Source organism: Grammomys surdaster, unplaced genomic scaffold (assembly GCF_004785775.1).
Source record: "Grammomys surdaster isolate TR1022 unplaced genomic scaffold, NIH_TR_1.0 66, whole genome shotgun sequence".
Classification (NCBI taxonomy): Eukaryota; Metazoa; Chordata; class Mammalia; order Rodentia; family Muridae; genus Grammomys; species Grammomys surdaster.
In genome coordinates this window covers 931,776-947,215 of record NW_021604568.1, presented here as the reverse complement: position 1 = coordinate 947,215, position 15,440 = coordinate 931,776, and the positions used below count along the sequence as shown (strand labels likewise).

At 49.1% G+C, this 15,440-nt stretch overlaps 1 protein-coding gene across 1 annotated transcript in view; it reads left to right on the top strand.

Annotated features, from left to right (window-relative positions):
- Tll2 (tolloid like 2) overlaps positions 1 to 15,440 on the top strand; it is a 114,296-nt gene that overhangs the window by 95,411 nt on the left and 3,445 nt on the right. Inside the window, exons 13-19 of the mRNA XM_028775450.1 lie at positions 269 to 464; positions 5,181 to 5,306; positions 5,974 to 6,134; positions 7,815 to 7,995; positions 10,373 to 10,498; positions 11,773 to 11,900; positions 14,421 to 14,634. Of these exons, the coding sequence (XP_028631283.1) occupies positions 269 to 464; positions 5,181 to 5,306; positions 5,974 to 6,134; positions 7,815 to 7,995; positions 10,373 to 10,498; positions 11,773 to 11,900; positions 14,421 to 14,634 (1,132 nt within the window). The remainder of the gene's footprint in view (positions 1 to 268; positions 465 to 5,180; positions 5,307 to 5,973; positions 6,135 to 7,814; positions 7,996 to 10,372; positions 10,499 to 11,772; positions 11,901 to 14,420; positions 14,635 to 15,440) is intronic.

Genomic DNA, 15,440 nt, shown 5'->3' with positions numbered 1-15,440 from the left:
AGAGAGAGAGAGAGAGAGAGGACGACTTTCCACTTTTGGTTAAGAACAGGGAGCTAAAAGTCCACTTCAAGCCCATCTTCCTTGTTTCTCTTAGAGCCTCCTCAGCCTGATTCACCTTGACTTTTGCATCAGAGACAGATTGGACAAGTTGAGTATGAACTCAGTCAGGTTAGATTTGAGACTGATGGTTAGGTTTTGATTCTGAGTTTAAAAACTTTGAAGCCAAACCAGCCAGGAGCACCCACATGGCCTCTGTCTTTCTCTTTAGATCGAAAGGCATGACAGTTGTGCATATGACTATTTGGAAATCCGAGATGGTCCCACAGAGGAGAGCACCCTGATTGGCCACTTCTGTGGCTATGAGAAGCCAGAGGCCGTGAAATCCAGTGCCAACCGACTGTGGGTGAAGTTTGTGTCCGATGGCTCCATCAATAAAGCTGGCTTTGCAGCCAATTTCTTCAAGGGTATGGCTTAGCAGTCTGTTCCTGTGTTCATTCATGGGAAGAAATGTTGCTTTCTCCAGTTAAAGAATTCTAAAGTCTATATGAGACCTTAGCAGCAAGCAAAGCTCCTACAGGGCAGGGGCTGCTCACTGTGAACGCTGATAGGGCCCTCTCTGTGGGGTTTACACCTGTGGGGAACAGGCTCTAGCTGGCTTCTGCAAGGAAATTATTCTATTTGGGGAAATGAGAGTTCATGATTTTTTTTTTGACGGGTGTGTCTGCACATGTGCTAGTGTATGTGTGCATGTGCATGTACAGGCCCGAGGGTGACCTTAGGAGTCTCTCTCAAACTCTCTACCTTTTCTATTGACACAGGGTCTCTCATTTTAGCTCACCTAGCTAGTCAGCTTGCTCCAAGGATCCTTCTGCCTTCTGATGTTGGGATTACAAGCAGGCTGCCATGCATACATGCACACCTGGTGTTTATGTGGGTGCTGGGCATTTGAACTCAGGTCCTCACACTTACACGGCAAGCACTTTACCTACTGAAGCCAGCCTTCAAGGCCTAGTGATTTTTACCAGGTCAAACTATATGCAGTGAAACCCTGATTTAATAACAACACATGCCTGGCAGTTTCATTAACTGAGAGTTCACTGCGTCCCAGGGCCTGTGTAAGACACTTGCTTTACCTGATATCATTTTGTTCCCGTGATGACCCTTTCAGTTAGGTTTGGATTATATTGACCAGAACTGAGGAAGGTTGCTCAGGGTTGCTTTTGGACATGAATGACAGATTAAGGGTCTAAACCCTGTCTGACTCCAGACCCCAGGCCCTCGACAATCTTGCCTGACACTCCTAGGTATGAGCCTGAGAAGTACCCCAGATCTTCCACTCTGAAGGCATTGTCTCCCATCCCTCCTGCTGGTGCCCAGGAGAATGAGGCATGAGGACAGTAAGGGAACAAATATCCCCTGATGGAACCAGACCCAGATCACATAGGCCATACAGTATAAGGAGGGGCTTCCATGTTTCCTCTGAAAGAGCATTCAGGACCCCAAAGGATGCATAGCACCCCTAAGAAGGACATGGGAACATCCCCAGGCCTGGTACACTGTGGCTGGGTCCCCAGGAGTATGGCACCAGTCCTTAGTAGAGATAGGGGGTCCCTGCAGCTCCTTCTTCGTAGTTTCTTCTTATGAGATACCACTTGATGTCCAAGTCACCCATACCCACGTCAGGGAGACTGTTTCTTCCTTCCCTCCTCTCCCATGTCTCCTGGCTGTGAGAGACAAAAATCCCAATCCTCCTCATCTTCTTTGTGCCTCCTTTTTATTCTATTATTTTAGCTTTTGAGAGAAGATATCACACTGTAATCCAGACTAGCCTCTGACCCACTGGGACTCTCAGGCATTCTCATGCCTCAGCTTCTGAATGCTCAGATTACAGATGTGAGCCACTGTGCCTGGCCCTACCTCTTCTTAGGTACTTTTCCTAGGCTCTCCTTGAAGGGTTGACATCAGGAGAACTGACATCCAGAAAAACCACCCTGCTAAGCAGCCTCATTTCCTTACTGAAGCCTCAGTTTCCCCTTGTAGAACAGAAGGAAGAAAATGTGTTGAGTTGTGAAGCTCCTATGAGACAATGGCTTGGAGACGCTTTGTAAGCTGTTGGGTTCCATGTGAGATTACTGTTCTTCCCTTTTGTGGCTTGCAGGGAAGAGTGAAAATCTTAACGCCCAGTTTCCTCTGACCATCGAGGCCACAGTAGCATGCCCCAGAGTGCACTATCTGGCTCATGTGTCTTTGCCAGAAGGAGGGAACTGGAAGCATAACCACAAAGCCTGTGGCAGAGCCGGCATGAGCCAGAGAACCTTGTGCCTTGATGCCAGTTGGCAACAGCCTTTGCCTGGGGCCCAGCTGGCCCATAACACTGGCCGGGGTGCCAGCTGGCCTCAACACTGATCTCCTAGTGCCAGATGGCAGCCCTTCTTAGAGCCAATTGGATAGGCAGCAGGCAGAGCTTTACACTTCTGCTTGTTTCAAGAGAGGATGGTGGCATTCGAGGCTTGGCTGGTTCAAGGGGTGTGACAACCATCTTGAATCCCTACACACTATCATTCCAGTGCAGAGGGACCATAGAGGATGCAGGGTGGGGGAGGCTTTCTTCTAGGTATTTCTTCAAAGCCCTGGGGCGTGCTCTAATGTCCCTTAATTCTCTCTGAAGTTCTTTTAAGGTCTTTTCTGGATCTCATTACTGAGCCACAGAATGGCCCCTTCTTTCTGTGTGCCTAGAAAGTGGAAAGAAGCCAGAGATGTGGCTAGACCCAGCTAAGCTCTGGTTCCAGCCCATTCTACTTTCATGATCCCAGATCTCCTTAGAAGGTGTGCCCTGTTTAGAATGAGCATGAGCCAGTGGGCCAGTGACACTGTGGAGACAATGTAGCCAGCCAGACCCTGGCAAGAATGGTGCCTGCTTGTCTGCCAGTTACTGATGATGGCGCGGTGCTGTGGACAGCAACACAGCCCACTGCCCTGAAGCTTTTCTCCAACTCTCTGGCTAACGTGTCCTTTTGTCTCTGCAGGAATGGAGTTTTCTTTGCTTTAAGTCCATTCCACTAGCTTCTCTCCCTTTATCTGGCAATAACTAGGCTAAGAAATGGTGATCCTCTCTTTCTTGCCTCTGTGCCCTGCCCACAATCACCATAGCTCCAGGCATCAGGGCCTCTGCTTCCTTCCCCTTGGGTCTTTATTTATCTTTGTCCTTTCTCATGGAATCCTTTCTGTTTCCTCTGCTCTCTGGTCCATTTCTTGGACCTGCTGGGTCCCTCCTGTATGCCTGTTCCTTCTTCACTGACCCATACTGCAGCCCCTCTCTTCACAAGCTCTTGCCCCCCTCCTCACCTTCTGCTCACTGTCCTTTAGTCCAGGCTGTTTCTCCATCTAGCCTTCCCATCATCATCTTTCTGACTCTTGGAGGTGAAGAAACCACACCAGAGTTGTCTGAAGTGAGCACTCTGCACAGACAATATACCAGTCCTTCATGGGTATAATTTTCAATCACCACAAAAGCCAGGGCTGCTCTTGTCGTTTTAAAAGTAGAGGAAGATGCAGAGAATCTTAACAACTGGCATCCAAGTCCATCTGATTGGATATTGGTTGGTCCAACCTGACCCAGCTCACCTGGAAGCCGGGACTATTTCTATTGCTCCATATTTTCCTATATATTTCTCTTATTCCAAAACGTCTGAAAAATATTTTAGATGCCTAAGAAAGTGCTTTGCATATTTCAGCACAGTGAGTGAATAGTTGCTTGAACAATGCTTCCTGCTACATTTATTAATGGCCACAGACAACTTCACCTCCCTGCCTACAGCATCTTTTGGCACCCAGTGACCAACTCATTTCAGTCATTGTTGAGCCCAAGAACACCTGGCACTCAGAGTTACTCTGTGTGCTCTCCACTGAGCGAAACACTGGGGTATTGACAAGCTACCTTCTCCCCGGAGAAGGGCGATCAAATTGATAAGGAATGTGTGCAGAACAGACAAGGAAGAAGGCAGAACTTAGGTTCATTTGGGTCGGAAGAGGGAAGCAGAGATGGAAAAATAGAGAGGGTGTTGCGTTTGTGGAGGATCAATGAGCTGAGAGTTTGAGTAACCAGACAACCCAAGGAAACCTCTGATAAACAGTCGGCAAGGGTATTTTTAAAGGATATGTTTAAAGAGGTCCTGCCCATGGTGGTGTGGTTGGCTATCTATCTTTTCAGGCTGTTCTCAACCCTTGGCTGTTCTGATTTCTTTCGTTTCCTTGTGTAACCTGTTCTTTCAAGATTTGCCAACAGCTTCATACTTCCTCTGCCTCTATGTTCCCCGGGTGCCACGGATCGGCACTCCCCTTCCTGCCCCGCCCACTTTTCATTTTTAATGATGTTGAGTTGTCTCTTCAATAGACTCTTCTGGATAAGGCAGAGCATACCCTATGTGCTATCTACCATGGACCGCCATACCATGATTTTCCTGTTATCTCTAATACTTGTCTTAGAGATGGGCAGTGCTAAGGATTTTCCTTACTTCAGTGGCTTGTTAGCTAACATCTCCTGAGGGATTCTCCAGTGACTCCTGTGTTCTGTCCATGGTCAGAGCTCATAGTATCTGACACACTGTTGTTTCATGCCCTGAGCACACTACTGGACACCTGCTTGTGCTGAATGTCTCAGGCTACCCATCCCCAAGCCTCCACTCTGCCCTACCCAACAATTTCTCCCAAGTACAGTAGTTAACCTGAGAACTCAGTGTTTTCTATAACATCTTAAGAATTTCTACTTAAAAAATGCTGTTCTGTCAAGGATACTAGTACATCTTCATCTAGAAATGCATCCCTGTATTACCATCCATTACTGGGTGCCTCTAAGAAGTTCTGTGGCACTAAAATGATAAAGCCCTTGGTGTGGAACCTGGTGAGATTTATAAAACCAGTCATGTATTCTGGATGGATACCTTGCTTAAATCTATTCTCCAGGCCTGGTCCTTTCCATTCTGGATAACTAGACGCCCCTGCTTATGTGATCAGGATCTCACCTTTGACTGCTGAGTGTAGACAAAGGAGTTTTTAGAAGGTGACTACTAGAAGTAGCTCCTGTCATAGAGGAATGTACGGAGAGTCCTAGGATATAGAAGGGAGGAAGTGGACTGTACATCTTGGTGACAATTTAGCTCTGTCATCTTCTCTCCCCACAGAGGTGGATGAGTGCTCCTGGCCAGACCATGGTGGGTGTGAGCAGCGCTGTGTAAACACACTCGGCAGCTACACGTGTGCCTGTGACCCTGGCTACGAGCTGGCTGCCGACAAGAAGACATGTGAAGGTTGGTGTTGGATCTGTCAAGTTGAAGTGACAGGGAATGAGAGACAAGTTTAAGAAGTGGGGACAGAGATGGGCAGGTGGTTGGCTATGAAATAACAATATGCAGAAGAATTGCCTACTTTTCTGAGGCAGAAACAAGGGGGGACAATCACAAACATAACAGATTCCATCCACCCTTGAAACTGTGAGACAGAGGCTGCAGCTTGTCGCCTGCTGTGAGTATGTAACATTCATGTGGTTGTCATGGCAAGACCCCAAGGAACTATGATCACTGTGGCGTGACTCAGATGATAGCCTTTCCCACATAGCCTGGGTTCAGCCCACCTACCCACCTACATGAATACTCATACAAGCCAGGCACAGTGAGGAGCTTGACACAGACATCTCTAACTCTCCTTTGGTCCAAGACCTGTGGAGACCCCGACTGTGCCACTGTGTGACAGGTCAAATGTGCCGCCATTGTTTAAAAAGCTGTAGACATGTCCCCAACTCATTCCTCCAAAGCCTCAGTGGAAACTGTTCAACTAGAAAAAAAGAATCTGAGTCAGTTCAGACTGTCTACCTTCTTCCTGGTTACTAAAGGACAGCAGGTCTTCCTGATGCCTGGGGGAAATTGCAGTCACCTGGAACCAAAAACAAATGAATCTAAAATGTTTCCCTCCACACAGTGGCCTGTGGTGGATTCATTACCAAGCTGAATGGCACCATCACCAGCCCTGGATGGCCGAAGGAGTACCCCACAAACAAGAACTGTGTCTGGCAGGTGGTGGCCCCCATGCAGTACCGCATCTCCCTGCAGTTCGAAGCCTTTGAGCTGGAAGGCAATGACGTACGTCTCAGCCCCGTGACTGATGTGTCTGCTTTTGTGACTGGATTGTGGCTCTGTTGAGAAATGACTCAGAACTAGAACAGACTCTCCAGGCATCAGGATGGCCTGGGTGAAGTTGCTACCTCTGGTGGAGACCTGGGGTGCAGACTAGGCAGAACTGGGGGTTGTGGAGAAGGGGACGTGTTTCACATCAGTTTCTGTGTGTGCCCTTTTTACTGAGTCCAAGGAAGAGTAAAGGAGCAGGAGCTGGGGTTAGAGCAGTCAGGACAGATCTAAACTCCAATGGGAGGAGCTGGGAGCTGGCTAGTGTCCAGCTGAGGCCCTAAGGACCAGCAGCAGACAAGAATACAAAAAACATCCTGTTCCTTCCTCTTGGAAGTGGCTATGGATAACCAAGTTAGAGGAGGGCTACATAGTAGCCCACAGCCAGAGTGGTGACAGGAACATCCCACGTCTGCACCTAGGGATAGTATGAGTCCCTGGGACTACATGTATTTCTCCATGTACCCCTGCCACACCCCAGCTGGGACTGCCACTTTAACATCAGCAGCAGCCCAGCCCTTACCCACTCTATAGTCCTTTAGGTTACCCAGAGAGACGTTCACACCAACATCCAGAGACAGGAGGCTCAAGAGATGGCTGGACAGCTAAGAGGAAGTACTGCTCTTACAGAGGACCCAAGCTCAATTCCACGCACCTTCACTGGGTGGCTCACACCTGCACATAACTCTTCTGACCTCCGTGGCCACCTGCACTCACGTGTGCAAATCCACACACATACATAGAACTAAAAAGAAAACACATGTTTAAATGTAAAACAAACAAAGGGAGGGAAAAACAGTGGATGGAAGGCTCTGGAGCTCATCAAGGTTAACCTCAAAGTGAGTACTTCAGAAAAACAAATTCAAATTTCAAATTAAAAAGTAAATTTCAAAGTAAATTCTTTCAAAGTAGGCACAGAAGCAATGTGGACTCTAGTTCAAGCTCTGCTACTGCTGAGCCAAGTGACTTCAGACAAAAGTCTTTTACTTTCCGACCACTAGTTTGGCTGCAGGAGGCTATGACAGACTTGGATGGTGGCCGTAGTGTGCAGACATTTTCTCCCATGCTGTCCCTCTTTTGCCACCTTCTAACAGCAGGGGCCCATTGCTGAAGCCAAGCCTTGTGGTTGCCCAAGAGATAAGTGAGTAGAGAAGCAGGTGGGGATCCTGCCTTATGCTGCCAGGCAGTGGGACCTCACAGAGCCTCAGCTGAAGGCCAACGTCCCTGTCACCCTCTGGTGCTCACCGACACGGTGACAATCCAGAGGACTCAAGCTTTAAGACTGACTGGGCCCATTTGCCCACAGGGAAGGGTGTAGTTTGGGGGTAAGGAGGCATATTTCACACAATTATAAAATACAATGGGTCCTCCCTCTGATGAAGACCTATTAATATCAGCAGGAGGACTTCCGGAGGGAGGAGGGAGAGGAGAGGGCTGTTTTGAGCTGTGGCAGCTGGTCTGTACTCTGGATGGCATCTTAGCCATGGAATACAAGGGTGAAGCTACAATCCAAGAGTCCGAGGACACCACAACTATGGTGTCAAGAGGGCACGGGGTGTGGTCACCTCGGTGCTCCTGAGATACATAGATGGAGTAGCTGAGGGGCAGCATACTGCCCTGGTCCCTGTTCCTTCACAGGTCTGTAAGTATGACTTCGTAGAGGTGCGCAGCGGCCTGTCCCCAGATGCCAAGCTTCATGGCAAGTTCTGTGGCTCTGAGACCCCGGAGGTCATCACATCACAGAGCAACAACATGCGCGTGGAGTTCAAGTCTGACAACACCGTCTCGAAGCGAGGCTTCAGAGCTCACTTCTTCTCAGGCAGGTGGGGCGGGCCTGCAGAGGCCCGTAAGCTCCTGGACTCTGGGTTCCTGCAGCCTCCTCCCCGCCATCTCCAGCTTCCTCTCCAACTTCTACCCTGATAGCAGCCTCTATGCTGTGGCCCAGTTCATCTTCTAGGGATACCCCAACAAGTTATCATATATCAAGGGCAGCTTAAAACAAAGAACTTTGACTCTAGGTTCTATGAGCCAGAAATCAGAATTTAAGGGCACTACAAAGTACGTAGTAGGCCCTGTTGGTCACATCCCACTGGTGTATGAGCTGTTCAGTGGGGGTTTTTGGATCTCTGTCTTAGTGCTCAGCATTGAGGCAGGTCTATTATTTGTTGGTTTTACAGGCACTCGGTGTTCTGTCTCTGACTTTTGAACCAGGCAGTCTCTCGCCGAGCAAGCTCTGTTTTGTGTTATGGGCACAACACAGACCTGAGTTCAGAGGATGCCTGGATGGCGCCCAGCATTGCATAAGCTTCTTCCTGGTTGGGAAGGCCAGAAAGACAACATCCTACTAAGACCCAGCTTAGGTCAGGCTTGACAAGGGCTAGTATTTGGAGGAGAGGGGGCCTGAGGCAATGGGGAAAGGCTCTTTGCCCGATGCATGTGATCTGGGCCAGATCTGAAGGGCTGAGGTACAGCTAGTATGACTAGAAAGAAAGTGACCAAAGTCTGGAGAAGAGGGGACGTCATAAACTTGGATTTAGGAGGTCTCAGTGTTCTCAAGGACTGAGATAAGAGCAGACTGGCAGGGACCACGCCTGTCTGGGGAGGCCACAGGTGGGCCAGGGCAGGCAGGCTTGGTCGTAATGGACCGTGAAGAGTGGCTGAAGCTTGAGATCCATTGAACCAGGATGGAAAGCTCTATGTAGGTTCCGAGCAAGGAGGCCTAGGAATACCATGTGGTCAAACCAGGCCAGGCAGGATGAAGCTGAGAGTGTTGGGAATCTCCTCAAAGGAGAAGATGCAAGGCCCTGATGAGTGGTACAGTTCCATGCTCGCACACAGGGGCAGAGAAGCTGTATGTGAGGGTAGTAATCCATGAATGTCAGCAAGAGGACCTAGGAAAGGAAGAGGAGGAGGAGGAAGAAGAGGAGGAGGAGGAAGAGGAGGAGGAGGAGGAGGAGAAAAGGAGGAGGAGAAGAAAAGGAGGAGGAAAAGAAAATGAGGAGGAGAAGAAAGAGGAGGAAGAAGAGGAGAAAAGGGAAGAGGAATAGGAAGATGAAGAGAAGGAAAAGGAGGAGAAAGAGGTGGAGGAAGAGGAGGAGAAGGAGGAAGAAGAGGAAGAGGAAGAGGAAGAAGAGGAAGAGGAGGAGGAGGAAGAGAAGGAGGAGGAAGAAGAGGAAAAAGAGGAGGAGGAGAAAGAGGACAAGGAAGAGGAGGAGGAGAAGGGAGGGGAGAGGCCTGTACTGGGCTGTGGCATTCAATTTGCATCTAAGGGCTCTGGATGGGGTAGTGGTTGTTCCCATGAAATGCAAGGATGAAGCTCCAGTATGAACAACTAGGACACCACATCTAGAGTGGCAAGAGAGTAGTGAGGGAAAAGTGACCCAATAGCCCCCGAGGCACACACAGAGTAGGATAAAAGCCAGGGGAGGATGGAGTGGAGACGGAACCTCATTTACTGCAGAAGGCAGGTGGCCATGGAAAAGTCCACACAGTCAGAGCCTCAGGAATCACAGGATAAGAGCCAACACTGGAGGTCACATGTGACTGTAATGATAGCAAATGATACTTCCTGGGGGCTAGACACTCTCCCGAGGGCTTTCCCCATTCCCATTCATTTCCCCCTGCAGCACCCTAGGGAGGCACAACTTCAATCACTGCCCTGCCCTTCCCTCTCCACACATGGGACAGTGTGTGTCCAGACCTTTGGCTCATAATCTGCTTCTTGCTGAACGACTAGGCATACGAGCGGCCTCGGCCTGTTTCTTTGCGTGTAAGCTGGGGTGCGGCTATGCTTGTCTAAGCTCGAGTGGTAATTAACTTAGATGACAGTAACTTAGATAAAGAAGTGTCAGGGGCCCATCCTGTGGTTACCATTCAGTATATGCTGGGCATTTTCATTATTGCTGCTGTTGCTGTTCATGTGAGCCTGTCCTCCAGGGAGCTCCTTGGTTTGGGTGGGAAGCAAGACAAGAACATATGTTCCATACACGAAAGTGATTTAGCAGCACAGAGAACCCCCCAAGAGACCAATGGATGCCCCAAACATTCCAAAGATGCTCCTTCTGTGGCCAACACCCCTTTAAGGGACTGTGATCTGGGAGGCTCCCTGGAGGAAGCCACTTTTGAGCAGGTTCTGAGCCTCGAGGGACAGCGGCAGGTTGGCAGCTCTTCTCAGGAGAGTCCATTGATCCCAGCAGACAAAGACGAGTGTGCCAAAGACAATGGCGGCTGCCAGCAGGAGTGTATCAACACGTTTGGGAGCTACCTGTGCAGATGCAGGAACGGGTACCGGCTGCACGAGAACGGACACGACTGTAAAGAGGGTGAGCAGGAGTTGTGGGGTGGGGACTGTCTGCGGCTGCATCCGCTTCCCCAGGTGTGTAAGTGGGTAATGGAGGCTTGGGTGGGAGTTAGCCTGGGGAGCTACCATCTGCAGAACGTCATGAGATCTCTGTCTGAATCTTCAGTCTAGGGGCCCTCCAGCAGGATACCACTCTGGTGGCCCTCCTGAGGGACAGCTGTTCTCTTCAGGAGGCCACCATGAGTGACTAGTTAATCCAGTAGGCTTCAGAACTAGCACACATCGATCCAAATCATGGCTCTGCTATTCCCTCGCTGTGCAACATTCAGTTAGTTACTTAAATACTCTGAGCTTTAGTTTCCTCTTCTGTGACAAGCAAGGTAAACTTGCCTCTTTCCTAAGGGTTCTATAAGGGTTAAAGCCTGCCTAGGAAGTGTCTGAAACAGGATGGTCCATACTGTATACTGTCATTCAATAAATATCAGGCCCATGTCTTTGTCATAACAGCGCCACATGTAGGACTGAGTGTGAAGTAGGAGGAATTTTGCCTGTTTCCTTCTTTAGTGTCTGCTGAGGGTCTTCCAGAGTCAGATGACTTTGCATATGACGCCATTGTGAAGGAAACTTGGCCTTAGCTTTTCCCTTGCCCAGTGAGGGGAGTTTGTGCATCTGTGATAAGCATAGCTTCAGGCCTTGGCCTTCCCTGGGTAGGGGAGAGGGAGGATGGGGAAGATGCGAAGGCCTCATGTCTCCTTCCGTTTCCTCATTTGAAGACTGGGAAATTAAGTGAACAGGTGCATGCAAACCACTTACCACAGAGGAAGACAAAGTCAAAATACTGTCACCAAGCAGGCCATGTACCACTCCCGGATAATAATGGGTGACTTGGATGGGACTCATCGGGGAACGCATAGAGACCGCATGGAGATCTCTGTTGAAATTCACTGTGGACGGTACTCTCTAGGCCATTTACATGGGATGCTAACCCGTGTGTGAGCCTGGAACCCTTTTTACACGTGAGGACATGAGAGGTCTTGATGCCATATGTTGTAGATCCAGTACTCTCACTGCACTCCACCCGACCCCAGGACACTAAGTCGGCCACATCCCCAGTGCCAACCGCCATGTAGACAGTCATAGTCATTGAAATGTTTCTCCTCCTGTGCCAGTTCAAGCCAAGTCAATGCCAGGTCACACCAGATGCAGGCTGGCTACATTGGCTCTTGAACTTGAGACTCCCCTGTGATGCTGCCTCCAGCTGAATGACCCCTCTGTGTGTCCCCTTGTGACCTCCAGCTGGCTGTGCATACAGGATCAGCAATGCAGAGGGGACCCTGAGGAGCCCCAACTGGCCTGACAAATATCCCAGCCGGAAGGAGTGTACCTGGAACATTTCATCAACCGCGGGCCACAGGGTGAAAATTGTGAGTCGCCTCATTAGTTTGTTAAGAGCACAAACTTTGGCATTAGGCAGACATGGGTTCAAGTCCCTGCTCCACGATCAGCATGGAGCATGTCCAGGTCTCAGTTTTCCTGTTGGGAAATGGGGAGATGCTGTGAATCTTGCAGCGGGTGCTCTGAGGAGATGAAAGGAGCATGCTCAGAGCTCTATCACAGCACTGCTCACAGCAGCACTGTGTGAGGTGGCGGCCACCACGCAGGCCTGCAGTGCTGTGTGTGATTCAGTTGTGTCCAGAGTTGATCTCTAATAGAATATCTTACTCTTGAAGAAGAAAACAAAAACAAAAGACTTAATCTACACAGAATGCTGAGAGGGAAGGCCATAAGTCCACAGGTCCCCATTTCCACAAAAGACTTAATCTACACAGAATGCTGAGAGGGAAGGCCATAAGTCCACAGGTCCCCATTTCCACTCTAGGAATTTGTGAATCTCCTCAGAAGTTTCCCACATAAGTGAAAACATGTATCTTTTTTTTTCTTACTCAAATCACTCACATAGAATAAGTACAATTGTTTATACTTCTTTGAAATCTATATCTTTGTCAATTAACAATGGGATCAGCGCATTAACTCATCCTTCAGTTAAAATACAATTGCCTTGCAAATCGTGTAAAGTCTCACCTACATGTCTGATGTGTGGTCTCACACAGTGCATGTCATTATTTACAAAAAAAAACAACAAAACGCCTCTCTCTCTCTCTCATACACACACACACACACACACACAGCACATGCAGGAGCACACTCACACAGGAATACTCACAGGCACACAGATACACACAGATGCACATGTATACTCACAGAAACATATACATACAAACATACACAGGAACAATCTCACACACACACAAACACACAGACACACACACAGGAGCACACTCACAGACATATACACACAAACATACACAGGAACACTCTCACACACAGAGACAAACATGCACACTCACATACACAGGAACAGTTGCAGACACACAGACACACACAGATGCACATGTACCCTCATAGAAAAATACACACACACACAAACACACACACACACACCTCAGACTGTTGAGATAAGCAAGATGAACCTTATGAATGACATACTGAAAAATCCAGGGAAGAGGGAAGAGACCAGGAGAAGAAAGGGTGATTTATAGATGATAATGTCCTGCTGTACAAGGGTAAATGAACAGGCTCCCAAGGCATCATGGGTACAGAAGGGACCCAACCATGGGGCATGTTCCTTAGGCTCCTCCTGTACATGCCGTGTGCTGCCTATGTAGAAACTGCCTTCCTCTGCCCTGGGTCCCTCAGAACAGTGTAGACTCCGGATGAGGGTGAGTTAGGAGTGCCTTGGAAGGACCAGCTTTACCCTAGACTGCCATCTGCTGGAAAGATGCTCTGTTGCTCCACAATGTCCTTTCTTGCCAGTCATGAAGAACAGCATTTTCTCAGGGTTGGAACTCAAACCTGCAAAGTGGGAAGCCTCTATCTGAGGTGTGTGCATACAAGAATTATTTATAAAAACAAAACAAAAAAACCACCACTTCCTTGAAAATGGTTGGTGAGCATGTGGACAGAACTCTGTCTTTTGTTAATATAAAATGACCGCTGCATGCAACCAGTGTCCCCCTTCCCACTCTATCCCCACCCAAGCCTTCACCTAACACTCCCTGCTCACTGTGACAGCACAGGCAGGCTCTCAGCCAGCCAGGCATCTACTCAGCACCCAACGAGCTGTATATGGCCAGAAACTATTCAGTTCCTCAGGCCAACAACTGGGGACAGTCTCTAATGGAAAGACTAGAAGAAAGGAGGCAGCAGAATCTGGTTATGGTTAACAGCGTGACCTGCAGAAAGTTGGCTCTGGGTCCTGTTCAATTCTTACTCCAGCTGAACAGATTTAAGCAAGCCAACTGGCGTCTTTATGACTCAGTTTCTCCTTCTGCTCACTTGGGATAATAATAGATCTTCATAACCTCATTAGAATTTAAGTGAGAAAATTTTTATCATTTATTGGAATGGAAAAAACACCCAACAAATGTCAACCACTTTGAGGGACGATGGCAGAACAGCGTGGCCTTGCTCAAAGCCACTGTGATTTCAAGTGTATGGCAGAGGGCACAGGCTAACAGCGACACCTCTGAAGCCACAGGTCGTGGGTTACATACATTCTCTGCCAGTCAGGATGCTGGCCATGTCTTCTGATGTCTTCTTCAGGAGTTGTGCACTAGTCAGGGTTGCAAGGACTGGATGAAGGGACATTTGTAAAGCCTGCAACACAGCTGCCAGCATGGGTGAGCACTCAGTACTAGCTGGTTCCTAGCATTAGAGGAAGGGTGGGAAGAAGTAAATCTGGGCAGCTGGCTCTGGGACTGGATGTTGTATCATCATGGCAATGGTAGGTGCCCCTAAAAGGTAGGCAGACACCTCCAGGCCCTGGGTTCCCCTCCCTTCTCAATGCCAGATCTTTGCCTCACTTTCTGCTCTCCCCTCCCCAGACATTTAGTGAATTTGAGATTGAGCAGCATCAGGAATGTGCCTACGACCACCTGGAACTGTACGACGGGACGGACAGCTTGGCCCCCATCCTCGGCCGCTTCTGTGGCAGCAGGAAGCCAGATCCCGTGGTGGCTACAGGCAGCAGCCTGTTCCTCAGGTTTTATTCAGATGCCTCAGTGCAGAGGAAAGGCTTCCAGGCTGTGCACAGCACAGGTGCGGGGCTGATGGCTTCAGGCTGAGCACCTCACAGGCTCAGGGAGAGCGAGGGAGTAGCGAGCTCAGTCATCCTGGTTAAAGAAGCATGGGCAGCTGCCATAGGTCAAACAGCTGCTCTCATGTGCTTGCTGTCTTACTTGACAAAACTGGATGTGGGCTACGCTTGGTTGATGCTGTGTGGCCATCACCCCCTCTGCCCCCTACCTTCCTCTTTCCCTCCTCTGATTCTCCCTTTTCAATGGTGTCATTTTGCTGGCTTGTGACGTGCAAAGGTCTGAAAACTGAATGGAAGTGAGCAGCCATTTTACTCTCGAGGGTCCACTTCTGGAAAAGGTTGCTTTTTCTTGTCATTTTTTTCCCTCGCACTCCAAGTCAGTAGCTCTGCCGGGTCCTTTGGAAGAAAATGTGTGTGCTTCTAACTTGCCTATACTGTTAAGTATAAGAAGGCCCAGAGGGAAGAACACTCCACTCTGCCATTTCAGCCTTAGCCCTGTGAGGAGTGTAGGCCCTTTGGTCCTGGCATTTAGTTGTGGCAGAGCCAGAGGCTGACCAAGAACCTGAAGGCTTTCCGTTGTGGTGCTGAGCAGGAGATCATGATCGTGGGACATTGCCATTCTTTTTATCTGCCCCCTTTCCCACCATGACTCTTTTTATTACCCCCTTCCCTTAGCCCCATCCCACCCCCTTAAATCAGAGCCAGAAAACAGGGCTCAGCGCTTACAGAATGGCAGTCCCTATGTCTAACCAGTATAGATTTCCTGCATACCACACACTTCATAAGACCCTCTCTAGCCTCTTAAGGA